This window comes from Hemiscyllium ocellatum, chromosome 25, assembly GCF_020745735.1.
Source record: "Hemiscyllium ocellatum isolate sHemOce1 chromosome 25, sHemOce1.pat.X.cur, whole genome shotgun sequence".
In the NCBI taxonomy this organism is placed as follows: Eukaryota; Metazoa; Chordata; class Chondrichthyes; order Orectolobiformes; family Hemiscylliidae; genus Hemiscyllium; species Hemiscyllium ocellatum.
The window spans coordinates 27068952-27087370 of NC_083425.1; the positions used below are offsets into that span (position 1 = coordinate 27068952).

The 18419-nt window shown below is 37.9% G+C and overlaps 2 protein-coding genes across 9 annotated transcripts in view; one reads left to right on the forward strand and one right to left on the reverse strand.

Moving 5' to 3' along the window:
- The window catches only part of ccdc57 (coiled-coil domain containing 57), a 176995-nt gene that overhangs the window by 156949 nt on the left and 1627 nt on the right, over window positions 1-18419 (reverse strand). For 7 of the 8 annotated variants that reach the window (XM_060844955.1, XM_060844956.1, XM_060844961.1 and 4 more), the window contains exons 2-3: window positions 9199-9611; window positions 7465-7573 (exon numbers count right to left, since the gene is read on the reverse strand). In XM_060844955.1, coding sequence (XP_060700938.1) covers window positions 7465-7573; window positions 9199-9596 — 507 coding nt within the window. In that variant the 5' untranslated portion in view covers window positions 9597-9611. Of the gene's footprint in view, window positions 1-7464; window positions 7574-9198; window positions 9612-18419 lie in introns of those variants that run through there. The other variant, XM_060844964.1, reaches the window with a different exon arrangement.
- Window positions 1-18419, forward strand: part of LOC132828044 (monocarboxylate transporter 4-like) — a 107327-nt gene that overhangs the window by 25873 nt on the left and 63035 nt on the right. The window lies entirely within an intron of this gene.

The following is an 18419-nucleotide window of genomic DNA, read 5'->3' on the forward strand; positions in this document are numbered from 1 at the left end:
AATCCAACTCTATGTACATTAGTGCTACATTAAATAATCGCAGAATTCTTTACATACTAAATTTGTGTTCATAGTACACAGAAATGTAATGTAAATTTTAATTTAGTGTTCCCAAGAAATATACTCTATTTTCAGCAGTGATAGGAACAAAATATAAAACAATTAGAAGCAAAAAGGACTGAATGCTGGAGAGGTTAAATGAAAACAGTGCTGGAGAAACTCAGAAGATCTGACAGCATTTGTGAAGAAAGAAAGTTAGTGTTTTGAGTCATCTTCAGAAGAGGACTAGAAAATTATGGTTCTTATGCTGTAGAAAATAGAATAATTTCCATTTCAGGCACCAACTGCTGAACATGGAGATCCACTGGAAGCAAAACTGGGATAAGGTTAAAAATTAGCACTGACTAGTTTCAGGTTGAGGCAGTGTAGCGGTAGGATCTTACATGATCTAAGAAGACCAATCAAAACTGTTAACAATTTTAGTAAGCACTCAGTTAAAAGGGACATAGCATGACTTTCACGGGTGAAAATTGGTTGCATGGGCTGCATGTGTTTTCAGGTGCAGACCAATCATGTATGGCCCAAGGAATTAACTGGACCGGATGGAAATTTGAACAGCACAAAGAGACTTGCTCACTGAGGAACAGGCAAAAGAAGCTCACCACAATGGGTAGGAAGAGTGAGCAGTAATCACACAGGTAATCCAGGGGACTGCAGCCCTCTTGGGAACACAACAGCAGGTGACAATGCTGTCATACAGAAATGGCGGGGCATTCGTAAATAAGGAAAAGCTACAGCTGGTGTTGGTGACTTGACTTGCTGAACAGACACCACGTACTGAAGCCAAATTTGCTAATGATGCAAAGATGTGTTGGAAAGATAAGCTTGAAGACAATACATTAACTTCCACTTTCAATAAATCAACCTCTGCCATTTTTACTACTTTCAACAGGATGTCACTACCAAATAAAATCACCACCCCCTCCACTTTCAATATTATGAAGTGACCAATCCTTTCACAGTATTCTGTTCCATTCTTCAATTATTACCAACACCATTACATTGGTGTTCATAGTACACAGAAATGTAAAGTAAAAACATTTTTAATTTATTGCCTTCCCAAGAGATATACTCTATTTTCAGCAGTGATAGGAACAAAATATAAAACAATTAGAAGCCAAAAAGGACTGTGGATGCTGGAGACAGGTGCAAGTGTGGAAATACAACGCCTGCAACTATTCAGGGCTAAAAACACTTACAAGTGAAACAGTAATTTACTAACACTTTCAATTTAGTGTGCTGTATTGAATTCACTGCTCATGATATAGCATTTAAGTAATCACTCTGGTATTGGGGGAGGCCAAATGAGTGTGCAGACTGCTTTGCAGAACATTCATATTCAATTGCAAGCATAATCCTGACTGTGGTGCCTTTAATTTTCCAAGCCACACAGTCTGCTGTCTATCACACCTTCTTCTATTGTTTTAGTGTAACTCAAAAGAACTTTGCATTCTTCCAGCTCAATAATAAACTAGATCTTCCAACAGGAAGGTCGTCATTGCAGTAGCTTAGACAGGAGATGTGTTGGGGCCATGTATATGTGCCAATATACCCAACAAAGCAGTAACTACTGGGGAAGTTTAAGCTTCCAATGGGACATTATCGTTTGTCTGTAACTTACCAATAAAAGGTCTCCAACTCTTGAGTTGAGTTGGAGTCTTTGCAGAATTGACTCATTTGCTTGAATAGCTAAACAAGAGAATTAGAGGGATGAAAACCTGCTCTAGATCGTAAATAAACTAAAAATTGTTCATTCTCCTGAACTCACCACTGACCACCAGTTCTGTCACTTCCTCAAATCTGACTCGACATCCTCCACCCTACATCAAGCCTCCATTGACACCCCACCCCAACCAACCAGAATCTGTCCTGCCTTCAATAGTCAATGCCACCAAATCTCCACTTGACCTCACGACCCAACTCCCCCCAACCTGGCTCTTGCCTGATCCAATCTACTCCCTCAGCCACTTATCACCCTAGCTAGATGCCCACCTATCCTCTAAGTCCCTCACTTCATTCATTCAAGTATTAAGTAAATAGCAAATGTCAAAACAAGAAAAATTAAATTACATATAATTAGTAAATAATGTCATTAAATACTTGGTAGAAATTTTTAATACGTTGCATTTACAGTTTGACATTAACATTGCATTGAAGCAAAAAAAACAAAGGGTGCTCTTGCAGTGTCCCTACCTGTGAAGCAAAAGAGTTGCATTCAAGTTCCACCTGCTCTAGAGGTCTATCATAACACGTCTCGACAGGCTGACTTACCATATTTTTAAAAATACTTTAGAAAAGAAAGCTATGCAATACCTAAAAGATGCTAGAGAAATATAATTGAACTGAATTTGTAGTTCGAATCCTCATGCCATCTGTTGCTGCTCTTAAGGGCTGTTCTTTGCTCCTCTGGGGTCATGAAGGGCTGGCCTTTGCTTTGCCTGTGGTGCATTGAAGTCGGCCCAATTCTCCATGATGGAGGCTTCAGGGAGCAGCCAGCATTAGAAGAATGGCCATAAATAGCAAGTAAATAGGTATTTTTTCCTGCAACTGGAATAAAATTGTTCTGGCCATTGAGTTGAACCATTTTAGGTTATAACCACCACTCATTATTTGGACATTTTATCCTTTCTCGGCCTAATTTTGTTGCCATCTCCTTTTGCCATGCACCATTTTTCCTACCTGGCACCATAACACAAATCTTCCTCTTGCCTGCTTCCCCTTTTCCTTGCTGCTGTCAATGCTTCAAAACGGTTAATATTGAAAACAAAACCATCTCAAATTTGCAACATCCATACATTTTGTTTTTACAAGCAGTACATTAGGAGTATTACATCTAAAAGGAAGAGGATTGGGCCATTCAGCCCTTTAAGCTTGTTCCATCGTTTGATAAAATCATAGCTGATCTTGAACTGATCTTAACTCCGTTTTCAGGTCTGTCCCACATGACCCGCAACTCCTTTGTCTATCAAAATCTGTTCAACTTACACTAGAATAAGCTCAAATGACCCAAACAGCAATGCCTCTTGGGAAAAGAATTTCACAAACTATTTACCATAGCTGCAACATGACCTCACAACTCCTATAGTCAATGTTCTGACCAATAAAGGAAAGCATATCAAACGTCTCCTTCATTTTCCTATTGACTTGCAACTCCACTTTCAAGGAAGTATAAACCTGCACTCCAAGGTCTCTTTGTTCAGCAACACTCCCCAGGACCTTACCATTATGTGTCTAAATCCTGCTAAAGATTTGCTTTCCCAAAATGCATTTACATTTTATCTATATTAAACTCCATAGGTTTATGGTAAGAGGGTAAAGATTTAAAAGGGACTCAAGGGGCAACTTTTTCATGCAGAGAGCAGTGCATGTATGGAATGAGCTGCCAGAGGAAGTAGTGGAGGCAGTTATAATCACAACTTTTAAAAAGGCATCTGGATGGTTAGACAAATAGGAAGGGTTGAGGGGGATATGGGCCAAAAGGGATTAGATTAATGTAGAATATCTAGTAGGCATGGATGAGTTGGACCGAAGGATGGTTCCGTGCTGTACATCTCTGTAACTCTAATTTCTCTCTGCGAAGGTTGTGCAGCTTTGGCACTTTCTGCCTCATAAAAAGGGGGAGGAGGTGAGTGATTAAATACTTTAAAAATTAGAGGTAGATTGTTTTCCTTGTCTAGCAAGAATCTGAGGTTAAATCGGGGATAAATGGGAAGGTGAAATTTGAAACAAACAGATCAACACAATCTTATCAAATGACAGAAAAGACTTAGAGTCACTGAGAAGTACAGCATGGAAACAGACCCTTCAGTCCAACCTGTCCATGCCGACCAGATACCCCAACACAATCTAATCCCACCTGCCAGCACCTGGCCCATATCCCTCCAAACCCTTTCTATTCATATATCCATCCAAATGCCTCTTAAATGTTGCAATTGTACAAGCCTCCACCACTTCCTCTGGCAGCTCATTCCATACATGCACCGTCCTCTGCGTGAAAAAGTTGCCCCTTAGGTCTCATATCTTTCCCCTCTCAGCCTAAAACTATGCCCTCTAGTTCTGGACTCCCTGACCCAAGGGAAAAGACTTTGTCTATTTATCCTATCCATGCCCCTCAATTTTGTAAACCTCTATAAAGGGTCACCCCTCAGCCTCTGGCATTCCAGGGAAAACAGCCCCAGCCTGTTCAGTCTCTTCTTGTAGCTCAAATCCTTCAACCCTGGCAACATCCTTTTAAATCTTTTCTGAACCCTTTCAAGTTTCACAACATCTTTCCAACAGGAAGGAGACCAGAATTGCATGCAATATTCCAACAGTGGCCTAACTAATGTTTTGTACAGCCACAACATGACCTCCCAACTCCTGTACTCAATACTGACCAATAAAGGAAAGCATACCAAACACCTTCTTCACTATCCTGTCTACCTGCGACTCCACTTTCAAGGAGCTATGAACCTGCACTCCAAGGTCTCTTTGTTCAGCAACACTCCCTAGGACCTTACCATTAAGTGTATAAGTCATCCTAAGATTTGTTTTCCCAAAATGCAGCACTTCACATTTATCTGAATTAAACTCCATCTGCCACTTCTCAGCCCATTGGCCCATCTGTTCCAGATCCTGTTGTAATCTGAGGTAACCCTCTTCATTGTCCACTACACCTCCAATTTTGGTGTCATCTGCAAGCTTACTAATGGTACCTCTTATGCTCACATCCAAATCATTTATGTAAAATGTCAAAAAGTAGAGGGCCCAGCACTGATCCTTGTGACACTCCACTGGTCACAGACCTCCAGTCTGAAAAACAACCCTCCTCCACCACCACCCTCTGCCTATCTTTGAGCCAGTTCTGTATCCAAATGGCTATGGATTTATCCACCTTTAACTGTTTCAAGACATCCAGCACTTCCTCCTCTGTAATCTGGACATTTTGCAAGATGTCACCATCTATTTCCCTTATGTCTACATCTTCCATATCCTTTTCCACAATAAATACTGATGCAAAATATTCATTTAGTATCTCCCCCATTTTCTATGGCTCCACACAAAGGCCGCCTTGCTGATCTTTGAGGGGCCCTATTCTCTCCCTAGTTACCCTTTTGTCCTCAATAGATTTGTAAAAACCCTTTGGATTCTCCTTAATTCTATTTGCCAATGCGATCTCATGTCCCTGTTGTGCCTTCCTGATTTCCCTCTTAAGTATACTCCTACTTCCTTTATACTCGTCTCAGGATTCACTCAATCTATCCGGTCTATACCTGGATGCTGAATCATTGATTCATCGTCAATGAAGTGCTTTGGGATATCTGGAGGATGTGAAAGACGTGAATAAAAGTAAGTTTTTTCTTTGATGAAGTTGCATAGTTTAATTCCCCTCGAGCACATCTGTTAATTCACCGATCTGTAAATTACTTGCCATTAAATTTGGAACATTAATTTAACTGTTTAGATAGAAATTAAAAAGGCAAAAGATGACAAATTATCCTATTAGATGTCACGCTTGGCAGTAGGTGTCTTACTCTGTGCAAATTTTCAGCTACAATTTAACAAGTTTTAAATTCCCCTTCTATCCCAAGTTGAAACTTTAGACAATTAAAATGTATAAGTCATTACAATGCACAAATGCCAAACATAATGAATAGTTCACTTCACCAAATAGCTGCAAGAGACTAGAGAGATATAATACCTTAGCTCTGCAGCTCAGCATGTTACTACTGAGCAGTGCATGCTATCTACTGTGCGAGAGCCACTGTTCAGATTTTTTTTAAAAAGAAAAAAAATCCAAAAAAGAGATGACATTCAGAGAACATACAAACATTTCATATTCAAATCATTATTTGAAGTGGAACAACTGTTGTCATGCATGCCAGAAAAATAACCTGCATGGGAGGTACAGGTATAAAACATGTCATCGGAGGTCAAAAACGACCCCAGATGGCAGGTGCCAAACATGTTTGACAAGCAAATCAATCCTTTGTACTGACTAAGTAATTCAAGGCCTAAACTAGACAATTCTTCCACATTCCAAATCCGATGCCCAATAAAACAATTCACCTCACTAAACAGAACCTGGTGATCCTATTAAACAGGGTCACTCCTAATAACTCCACAAGTCAATAAGCCAATGGCTCTGGACAAGCAACATGAAGCCTTCCATGGTCTAGTGTGAGTAAGCTGCACACAGTTTTGACTGCTTAAAATTAAATAAAGGATCCAAATATTTGATACAATAATATGGGTTTGCAGTATATGTATAATTCCCAAACAATGATTCTACAGTAGCATTAAAATGGGGTTTTAGGCTTACTTCTGTGAAGGTAACTAGTTTTGTTTTAAATAAAACAAAGGATCATCAACTCACCTTTTTTTAAAGCATTAGGTCAAGAACTGCCTAAGAAAACATATGACTTAAGCTAAATGATTACCAAGGTAACTAGGATGGTTTTTGCTCAGGTATGTACAATGTAAAACTTTCATACCATAAATAAAAAGGGGTCAGAGGGAACGTTCATACCAGCAGATACACTGTTTAGTGGCCTCAACGCAATTAAAGCAGAGAGAAAATTCACTGAGAGTTAGCCTGTCTCTGTACGTTGGGGAGAAAGGGAAAAAAAAAAATCACATCTTGATATGCAGAAAGTCACCAAAATGAAATGCTTGCAAACTTTTCAATTGCATAATAAATTTTATAGTGAGGGGAGTAATTTTTTGAAGGGGTTAAGTTCTGCACAAGATATAGCTGGGAACAAAAGGTTGAGCCTTTTTATTGTTTATGATAAAAGTTTCAAAATTGTCCTATATACAAGCTGTGTGATTTCCCCCTCCTCTGCCTTTGTACAATAAATTATATTCTTCTTTTAAATGTACATTAACAGCCCCATGTGAACAAGTAGCTGACCATCAAATTGCTAAAATAAATCCTTTAGTCTGTCAAGATTTCACTCTGGGATCTAATTTGGTCAGTATTACCATCAGCTGGGATCATGAAATTAGCAACCGCACTTAAACTTTCTGGATGCAAGCAATGAATTAGCTTTTCATCTATGCTGGTCAAATAAATACTACTTCTGATTTCTAATGTGGTTTAAGAAGTCAGTGTGTTAAAGTTTTAAATGCCAGGTTGTGCTCAAAGTAGGCATATTATAGTTTGGTCTATTTGAAATATTTTATCCAGTTCATTTCAATTCAAAAGTCACACCTTCAGTAAATGGTAAAGTAAGAAGATGTGGATTCCTCTTTGAAATTCAATGATATGGAATTTAAAAAATTATAAAAAAGGTAAGTGACCCTGCCACAATATTGAAAATATTTCTTGGTAGTATTTAAGTTTCTAAGACATCATACAGTGTTTCTAGCAAAATGTATTGCAAGTTTGAATTAAGGCTAAATTGAAAATATTACTTGCCACACCTGTTTTTGTAAAGTTAGTTGTCCCTCCACTTCTTGGACTTTGCGCTCAAGATTTTGTTTTAGTTTCTGATACTCTTCATGTTGCTCATCAATCTTAGAGTCTTTTGAACTGTATTTCAACAGGTTTACAAATCAGCAATTAAAATCTCAAAATTAGACTGAGGTTTCTTTTATTATTAGAACATATTATTCATGATTCTAAAGACAGCATAATTTCTAAAATCTTATGCGAAACACATTTGAAAAAAGTTATACAGTTAGTAACATATAATGCATATTAGGCAAAAATGACTTAAATTTTATCAATGGAAGGTTTAAAAGACAACTTGTGCAAACTATTGCCCATAATCAGGAATTCAAGACTGGAACTGCTGACATGCAGACAAGTAAAAAGGCACCCAATGTCTGAATCTTTCCAGCTAATTGCTAAGCCAAAATGCAGAACATATGCACAAATGGGTTGGTTTGGCTGAGTTATTATTCAATCCTCAATAGCCCAAAATTACGGTGGGGGATTTTATTTACACTTGGTAACACTTAACATAAATGCATTCACTTGGTCCTCTACGAAGGATAAGATTAGGCTTTTCAAATATAAATAAATTCACAGCATGAGTGTGTTGCTGGCTGAGCTCGCATTATTGCCCAAAGGGGAGTAAAGAGTCAACCACATTCCTGTGGGTCTGGAGTCACTTGTAGGCCAGACCAGGAAAGGGTGGTGAAATAATTCTACAGAGGCTGGAACCCCATCAGCAAGTCACCTTTTACTTACAAAGAGACAGTCCTTAACTATAGTACCACCACAAACAGTTAGGCACCAGAATGTCAGCATCCCCGACCTCAACCTTTATGTCAGCCAGAAGCCCCAGTCAGGGAACTTATTACAATCACTGCAGGTGCAGTTCCTTCCCTGAAAGGGCATTAATGAACCCCAAGTTTCATGGTCATTATTAAATTCCTAATTCCAGATTTTTATTGAGTTCAAATTCAACCATCTGTCATCCCCAGAACATTACCTGGGTCTCAGGATACTCTATGATAATAACACTGGGTCATCTCCTCGCCTCTTTTTAGGCTGATTGTGTTGAACAGACTATAAAGCTAAATCGAGAATGAAGGTCAGTTGTTACGTGCTGGAGAAGAACAGGTGTTCTTGTAACTCAACCCCAGGAAGCAGGCAATACTTTTGCTAATAGAAAAAGGTTGATATTACACTGGATTGAAAATAAAATTCCTTCATTAAGTTCATCTACTTAGCTAAATCTGGCATGATTTGAAAATTTAAACTACATTAAAAAAAAGTGCTTCAAACATAGAAAAATACAATAATTATTGCTGCTTTCTGCATCATTAGATGCAATCTATTATTCACATCTCCCTTTAAAATTGCAGTAGTGAATTTATGTTGCAGTTCTGAAGCATCCTTAACATTAGGAAAAGGTCTACATAGGCTAGGCTTATATAAAAATCATGCTGCAGAATCACAAAGGGTTAAATCTATCAGTTAAAATGGCTGATTAATGACCATCTATTCACAATTACTTTCAGTGGTCCTTTACAACTTGCCAAGTGAGCTGGTAATGTTACAATATAAGAAAGATCGTGTGGCATTGCAGCTTTAAAACAGAAGGGGACATAGAAGCTGATGAACCATAGCATTTCCAACATAATTTTCTTGCAATTGACAGAAACTGCAGGCATTCTTATGCACGATATTCCTTGACCTGACCATACCTGCGCATTTTCTCTATTTCTAGTTGATGTGCTTTCAGCGCCTGCTGGTACTGAAACTGCACTTCATCCCGAGTCTTTGTTTCCTTAGTCACAAGTTCTTGCATCTTGGCAATCTGAATTTGCAGATCACTGAGCTCTGCCTGTTTGCAGCTTTCAGTAACCTTCAGTCGAGCAAATATGGCATCATACCGTTCCAAATCTCGGTCTCTTTCCTCCAGTACCTTTAGGTTGAACATGAAGTCCTCTTTCAGTATGTTAAACTTTTCTTGCTGTTCTTTGAGTTTTCTTTGTGAATCTTGAAGTGCAGTATGTAGTGACTGGACACGTTGCATCTGAAGGTCCTTCCATTCCTGTTCCTTCCGAGTAAGAAGTTCATCAAAATTATCTTCTTGAAGCATTCTGCAAAGTGACACCTTATAAATAAAACAAAATAAGTTTTCAAACGTACAATTATACTGAGGAATTAGTGGTCCCTGCAGTTCACACAGCTTCTTCAAACATTGTCAAACCGGTTAGTCGTACCAACAAAAAAAAATTAACTCAAAAACTGACTGACCTATTGCGTACTCTAAATTTTGCAAGAGCTGTCATGCCACTGGTTGGAAGTGGGATTGGACAATTATTGAATGAGATGATCAATTTGTTAAATATGCCATCAGGTGCAATGGTTTGAGGCATAAGATAGGTCCAAAAATATATTCATTAAAACTTTGTAAATGGTACATTACAGTGCAATTCAGTTGTGACCATTCACATGCCCAATGAAATTCCAATTATTTTAAACGGACTGCACGAAAGAAGTCATCAAATGTTTTTCTCCAAAAAGGATGTGTCTCGGAATTTTAAGTATTATATTTTCATTCTTGCTAATTCACTTATTAGATAAAGTCAAGTCGTAACAATATTGTCTGTATTTCAGTACACATATTAGCTATTGGACTCAAGCAGAAGCATCCATTAGTCTCAAATAAATTTCACATTAAACATAAAACAACAATACACCAAAGTATTAATGTCCTGGACACCACAAGCCAACAGACATGAGACGTTTTCTTGCAACACCCAAAGAAAAAAAAAACAAAAAACTTACACGTACATAAAAGACTAGACCCTAAACACACCTTCCTCAGACTGGTGAGATCTCAGCCAGTGCACAATGCCAAGCTATAAACAGATACTGAGCTGAAAATGTGTTGCTGGAAAAGCGCAGGAGGTCAGGCAGCATCCAAGGAACAGGAAATTCGATGTTTCAGGCATAAGCCCTTCATCAGGATGGGCTCATGCCCGAAACGTCGAATTTCCTGTTCCTTGGATGCTGCCTGACCTGCTGCGCTTTTCTAGCAACACATTTTCAGCTCGGATCTCCAGCATCTGCAGACTTCACTTTCTCCTATAAAAAGGTACTGCCCTTTTCATTGTATATTGAATCTCAACCCAGATTTAAAGTTGACAATTAACACAGGGTTCATTACAACACATTCATTGTATGTACCAACCCTCACCCCCATATTCTTTAAATTTAAATTTAAGCTAAGGACTAACTTCCTCAGTAATGGATTTCAAGCTCTGCTCCCAATCACGTTCATCCATCTTGCAGTCCTCCCCATCCCCACATCTCCAGGGTATTTCTGCCTACTCCCTTCATAGCCCAGTTTATATATCCCGATTCCTCATGGAGCCTTCTTCACTCCACCATTGTTCCCTTCAGTTTCAAACCCCTTCATTCCTCCACTTGACCTCAAATTAACTAGAAAGTCAAAAAAAAACAAGTTTTAAGTTTGTTGTATTTGTGACACAGAACAATATCATAAGTTGATTTCTATGCTTGCATCAACTCTTAAAACTTCTTCAGTGTAAATGGCATTGACGTTATCCCTTACATTGATTTGAATGACCTCAAAAAGGAATGTGAAGGATGCCATGGTCAGGTTTTCCAGTCTATTCAGACTAGCTCGTAAAGTACATTTCTTTCAGCACTTTGTATTTCAACAGTACAGCTGATAGCCTACATGCAGTTATCTTGCTGTCAGCAGTGTTTCTAAATATACACAATCCACCTTTACTGCAGACACAGATTTTGAGATAGTGGAAGGGTTTTGAGAGTGTGTCTCCTTTGAAAAGTTCAAATCCAAATTCCTCTAAATTAGAATCTTGGTATCTGCAGTGGTAGTAGGAAATTAAGCTCTATACAGTTACAAGAGGGTGGTACAACCCAAAGTAATTGATGTCATAATGCAAGTAAATTAAACTGCACACTTCTTAATTCTTTGTCAAATCAAAAAAAAGTCTTTGTTTTAAATTCACTTGTGAGACACGAGCGTCACTGGTTGGGCATTTATTGCCCATTTCAAATTGCTCAAAAAAAAAGGTGATAGTGAGTTGCCTTTTTGAACCACTGCAGTCCATAGGCTGTAGGTAAACCCATAATGCCATTTGGTAGGTTTGCCAGGATTTTGTTCCTTCAGTAGCATGAGATCAGTCACATGATTACAAGTCAGAATGGCGAGTGGCTTGGAGGGAAACTTGCAGGTGGTGTTGTTACTCAGACAAAGCAAAAAGAGTTTACATTACTATCCTTAATACAAGGCTGAATTCGGTAACTGTATAATTCCATGATATGCTATTTTAGCTGGCTAGCTACACAATTAATTAGCAAATTAACCAGCACAACATTAGCAAATTTGATGGCATAGGGACACATATATGTTGCAGACAATAACTAAACTCGATCTCCAATATCTTATTTAGCTACTGGTAATAAAGATTTCATACAAGTCTCACCATATGAAATGAGTAATTCTTGTGAAACAGCACTTACAATATTACTTGGCAGTTTCATACACATTTTAAGAATGTGCTTTTGTGTATTTTTAAATATTTTGAAAGAATAAATTTTAAAAAATCAATTTGTCTGTGAGGAGATAGCAGTTCTCTTCCCCCAAATGACAAGATAGATTTACAACATGAAGACATTTTAAATGAATCGTCAGCACCAAAAACGTCACTAATATGAAGTATCAGTTTTGTTTTTAAAATATACTTCTAAAGTAAACAAAAACTAAGAGTGAATCCTGGGTATTAGACAGGGGTATTGATTGAGACACAAATCTAATACAAAATGCCTGAGCTTATTTGTATCTCCACCATCCAATTCAAATTTAGTCAAGGAAAAAGTTAAAATTAGCACCTTCGGGTAAACAGGAAGAACAATACACTGCTCTGTAACTACTACTTTCCCATTTCTAAATGCTAACATGTCTTATGAAAAACCTGAACTAATTTGTTTGATTTGGAATCTGCAACGCAACCCTGCTGTATTCAAAAAGGGCCAGATAAAGAAACAATGCAGTTAATCATTGTTCTACATGGTTTAAAGATGTACAAAATGTTATATTCAGTGCATGGTAATTTATTTTATTTTATTGTTAAGTCATAGAGTTTGATTATGAGGAAAAACAATCAGCTCATTCTGCTGTCATATTGTTTAGTAATTGTCAGTCAGTCAGTCACTGAATACTGTGTAAGAGCCAGTAGACTGAAAGAGGCTATTGTAGTTAGTGCACATTTGCAAACAAGTGACAAGACAGACAAAAACGGCCACAGTCCTGCAGTGAGGCGAGAGTGACTGCCCTGGATACCAAGTTAGCATTTGACAGAGTGTGCCAATAAGGAGTTTGAGCAAAATTGAACTGGATGGGAATCAGGAGAGAAGCTCTATACTGAACATAATAGAACATGCCTGAATTCGTTGAAGTTCCTCAGGTAATATCCTACACCAAAACATCTTCAGTTGCATTCCCAGCCATCATTAGATCAAAAGGTGAGGATGTTTGCTGATGGTAGCATGGAGTTCCATTCCATTCACAACTCCTCAGAAACTAAAGCAATCCAGATGCAGAGAGATCTGGATAACATTCAATCATGGCATATGTCACCCAGTAATAAGAGACTTTAAATGAATACATCTTGAGATTCAACATTAGTATTTTCTAGATCCCAGCATCAAAATGCAAAGATTTCCTTTGTCAAGAAACTTAACAGTATAAAAGTTTACAAGACCAAGACAGACATTAGATATTCTTCAGCAAGTGATTCACTGCAAAACACATTACCTACAATGGGGTGTGTTGGGATCAGTTACTTGACAAAATGAATTCTGCTCTAACAACAACAAAAAAAGAAGTCCATTTCATTGGCTTAACATTCATTTTCTCCATCACGAACACACAATGACTAAAGTATGTACAGTCGACAAGATGCACTGCAACCAATTGTCAAGGCTTTTACACCAAGCCTGCGACCTCCACTGTTATGAAGGGCGCAAACAGCAACTGGAAGGATGGGAACACCGCTACCCACAAGTTCCCTTCCAGGAAACAACGTTTGGACTTATACCATAATTTAGTTACTATCACTGCATTAAAAAGTGATAAATGGCCTAACACCCCTGCAGGATGATCTTCACCAGACAGACTGCATAGTTCAAGACAGCATGTACATGATCGAACACGATTCAATTCTTCTAGGCAGTTTGCCATTTCGAAAGATACATTTCATGTTAAACCATCTTAACAAGGAGGGAGGGGGAAAAGGGGAGAGAGTGCAAAAATCTTTAAACAGTTAAAGTGGCGTGTTGTAAAGTAATTTAGCAGCTAGAATTGACAAATCTTCTCTTTTTAAACATTTTGTGCTATTTAGCTTAACTCACTTGTATAAGAAGTGACCACCCAACCATTCAACTTTAGACACCATCATGTATTTACAGGGTTGGAGGATTTGAGTTACAGGGAGAGGCCTAATAGGCTAGGGCTGTTTTCCTTTGAGAGTCAGAGGCTGAGGGGTGACCTTATAGAGGTTTAGAAAATCATGAGGGGCATGGATAGGGTAAATGGACAAAGTCTTTTCCCTGGGGTAGGGGAATCCAGAATGAGAGGGCATAGATTTAGGGTGAGAAGGGAAAAATATAAAAGAGACCTAAGGGGCAACTTTTTCACACAGAGGGTGGTACGTGTATGAAATGAGCTGCCACAGAGGAAGTGGTGGAGGCTAGTACAATTGCAACATTTAGAAGGCATCTGGATGTGTATATGAATACAAGAGTTGAGGGAAATGTGCCAGGTGCTGGCAGGTGGGACTAGATTGGGTTGGGATATCTGGTCGGCATTAACAAGTTGGACCAAAGGGTCTGTTTCCATGCTGTACATCTCTATGACTATGTGCTGGACCAGACTTCAAGCATTAACTACTTCAATTCAGCAACAAAGAACCCAAGCAACAGGGCCCAATGAGATCCAAACAGACCACTGGGACTTCCTTCTTATATGTACTCTATGTCTTATTAGTCCTTGTTTTAATCTTGATAACTGTATTGCCTTAGTCTGGCTTAAAGAAATAGTTTTGAATCACTTCAGTTATATCTAATGATTTCTGAAACAATATCTTAAAATTCCAAGTGAATATGAGGAAAGAGGAAAAGCTAAACAAAAAGCTTTGTAGTTTATCCAAAGTAAAAGGATTTTGTTTTACTAAAAAGGGCTTTCAGAACAAAGTTAAAATAAACCTTTTTTAAAATCTATTTATGTTTTAGAAATTTAAACTTGCAGTCAAGATTTAGTAAAACTACAATAAAGATACTTTTCACATGAGTAACTTGTATTAAAGTGCTTCAATGTCTAGCATGTGATGTGCATATTATAAAAATCATCTACACACTTATTGTACTGATGATGCTCACATTTACTTGGAAATTTTTAATGAAAATTTCTGCTGAAAAAGGGGTGGGGCTTTGGTTTGGAAGACATACGCAAACAATCTTCTAATTAATTAGTGATTGTTCAGCAGTTTCCCAAGCTGCAGTTATACAAGTTTATCTCCATTAGGTATGCTAATTTCCTCTCTATCCCCCACTACCAACCAAGAATAAATGCAGTCAAAATGTTTTCTTTCTATTTAAATTCTTGTTTCCATTGAGACTGGATTATTGTCAAGACTAAGTTTCAAATACCTCTCCTGAAGTGATTCCTTTATCCTAGGCCCTATCATGCTCATGAACCAAAAATATTCAAACACAGTACTAACTCCCATATTAAATTGTATTCTTTAAAACATTTGATTTTACTGTACAGTTCATATGCAATTCTTTTCCCACCAAGTGTTTGGTTCAAGTAGTGCTGTGATCTATGTAATGTACATAGGACTTTACTTAAAATATTTATAACCTGTATTATACAGAACGTTATTCACTAGAGCTTTGGAGATGGTTGCTAGATAAATCAGTGGCTTCTGGCAATTGCAAACGTCACTGTCTGAGATATCCTGTTCTATCACAAGTCATCTGCAGTAGTCCTTGCTTCAGCATTGAATGATTGTAATAGCATGAACTTGGGATAATTGACCACAAGTTCAACATTAAAAATGGTTGACATATTCATTGCCATTGCATTTGCACTCATTTCCCTTAACCTTGTTAGCATTTCCCAAATATTTAGATCTAATTGATACTTTCATATTCAGACCACCTTAATTAGGATCCATCAAACTGATTGTTGGAGAAAGTACAACATTGAATCCAACTGCAAAACAAATGAGGGAATATTTCTTTTAACCACTGGAAAAGAAAATCTTTGGAGTAATTGACAGGAAGGTGAACAGCAACACTTCTTTGCAATGAAACATTCATTACAATATCAAGTTTGCAAAGCATCGATGGTGAAGATATTTCCATTGTGCTTGTATTCATACAACTGATTTGATCATGGTTTGCATAAACTTTTATTTCATTTCACCAGTTGACTATATGTCTGAACTCAGAGGTTTAAACATTTTAAATTTAGAATCAGTTCCAATCACTCCTCCAGAAGAGAATTTCAAGTGAACTGAAAAAGCCAAGATTAAAAAGATTTTCTAAAATGAAAACTTTTTAAAAAGTTTCTTTCATGGAGTATGGATATCACTGACAAGACCAGCATTTGTTGGCCATCTCCAATTGCCTTCAAGAAGAGGACAGTGTCGAGGTAGGTAGAGATGAGTTCAGTGGGGCAGGAGCATGCGGAGACAATGGGTCGGCCAGGGTGGTCAAGCTTGTGGATCTTGGAAAGGAGGTAGAACCGGGCAGTGCGGGGCTCGAGATCTCCTGAGGTGATGAGCTTCTGTATGGTCTGGGAGATGATGGTTTGGTGATGGGGGCGGTAGGAAGAGGTGTCCTCGAGTTGGCATTTGGCTTCAGCGGTGTAGAGGTCAGTGCGCCAGACTCGAGTCAACGTTTTGGGTCCTTCCTCAGAACTGGATGTTAGACAAATTGACTTACAGTTTCCTATTTTTAGTTATCCCCCCCTGTTGAATACAGATAATATATTTGAAGTTTTCCTACTCATTGGACAGTCCAGGATCTAGAAAATTTTTGAAGATTACAACCTTGAACTGTATTTTCTCCATTTAAAGTTTCCATCCTATTTAATGAATGGCAACGGAACTCATAATTCACTACAATCAATCTGAAAAGTAAATGAGAGTGTAGTAAAGCATTTACAGAGAAGCATTAAACATAATGTTGCCACCATTATTGGAGGTTTAGAAAGAAATACATTTTGGAAATTGATGCGGAATCACACATTTGAAATCAAATTCACTGAATGTAGAATCCTAGATGTATCTGCCCTCTGTCATCATCCTCATTGTCACATTGGTGAGTTCAATTAACTTGACAGAAACTACAACAGAAGGATTTTCTCAGTTGTACATGGTCAAGTTCAAACTGACATTATGAAACCGTGTGCAACCTCATGTTAATTTGATCCTGAGTTGAAGTGGTCTTACTTTAAATGCCTTATAAAACTCCAACAGTCATGGAATCAGAACACTGCTTTGCCTCCTTCCATCTATTGTTATCCCTGCTACTTTGATTCTTCTGTGTCCATTTAAATAGACTCACTGGCAGAAGAACCCCGATCGTGATGCTGGTGGTAAGAAAAATTATCCAAAATGTATTTCTCAACTTTTGAATGTAAATATTATTTATATATCCTAATAGCTTATTTTTGTTCACATGGAGAATTCCTTCTACCAACTGCCAAATCCTCAGTTTACAAATTTTTTTCTCTTTTTCTGTTTATTACTGGTTTTTATTCCCTGTACATCTCCCTTGTCAGTGCTCTCAATTCAATGCTAGGATAGTGATTCAGGCAGCAGGTACGCACAAAATGTTATCTTTCCAAATTTATCATTATTCTGGTCAGCCTTAAAACTAGATTTACTGTTAGCCCCACAGTAGGCATCATAACTGAACCGAAATACTTTCCTTACTCAGATTTCGATGAACAGTAAATAGCATAAACTCTGGCCAATGCTCTTGATAAGCATTGATTTTCACCAATCAATACCTGAAAGACTGAAGTCACTACTTAAGTCCCAACACAAACTTTGATCCTTAGCTATCAATACTAACTTTCTGCCTGAGAACTATCTGATGCCTAATCAGACAGTTTGCAACCTTGGTTTTATATCAGACTTCAAGATTAGCTTCCAACCATTGATCCACATTAGTAATAAAACTACAAAAACAGGTTGCCTGAAAATTCAGCATGTCTGACAGTATTTGTGAAGAGAAATCAGAGTTAGCGTTTCAGGTATGGTGACCCTTTCTCAGAGTGCCGATTTCTCTTCACAGATGCTATCAGACCTGCTGGGCTTTTCCAGCAACTTGTTTTTGTTTCTGATTTATAACATCAGCATTCTTTTGGTTTTTAAGAAGCTCCTTAAAATTATTTGGACCATGCATCTAGTCACACATCCCAATATCACCTTATGTGGATTGATGTCAAATTTTGCTTATAGGATTCCTGTATGGTGCCTTGGGTGATCTTTAAAAGTAAAATAATTTTAAGCTGATAAGTTTAGGATGCTGAAATCAATTATAATTCTCTTATTGAGACAACTAACTCAGTAGAGACCTTGATTCAGCACTTGGAACTTCTTGGTATGCACATCTCAAATCATAATTAGTCCAGTTATAAGACTAATCAGTAGATTTATTTCTATCCCAATTGTGTCTCTTATCAGTTTCTGCACTCAGCCACCGTTGTTCTTGCATTTTCCAGTCTACATTCATTCTTTCTCTGCAAGTACACATACACAATACATTCATCTTTTGTTCACAATACACAGAAAATGAAGGAGTGAAATTACGTCAATTGGAAAATTCTCAGTTAAAGGTAGTCAACTCT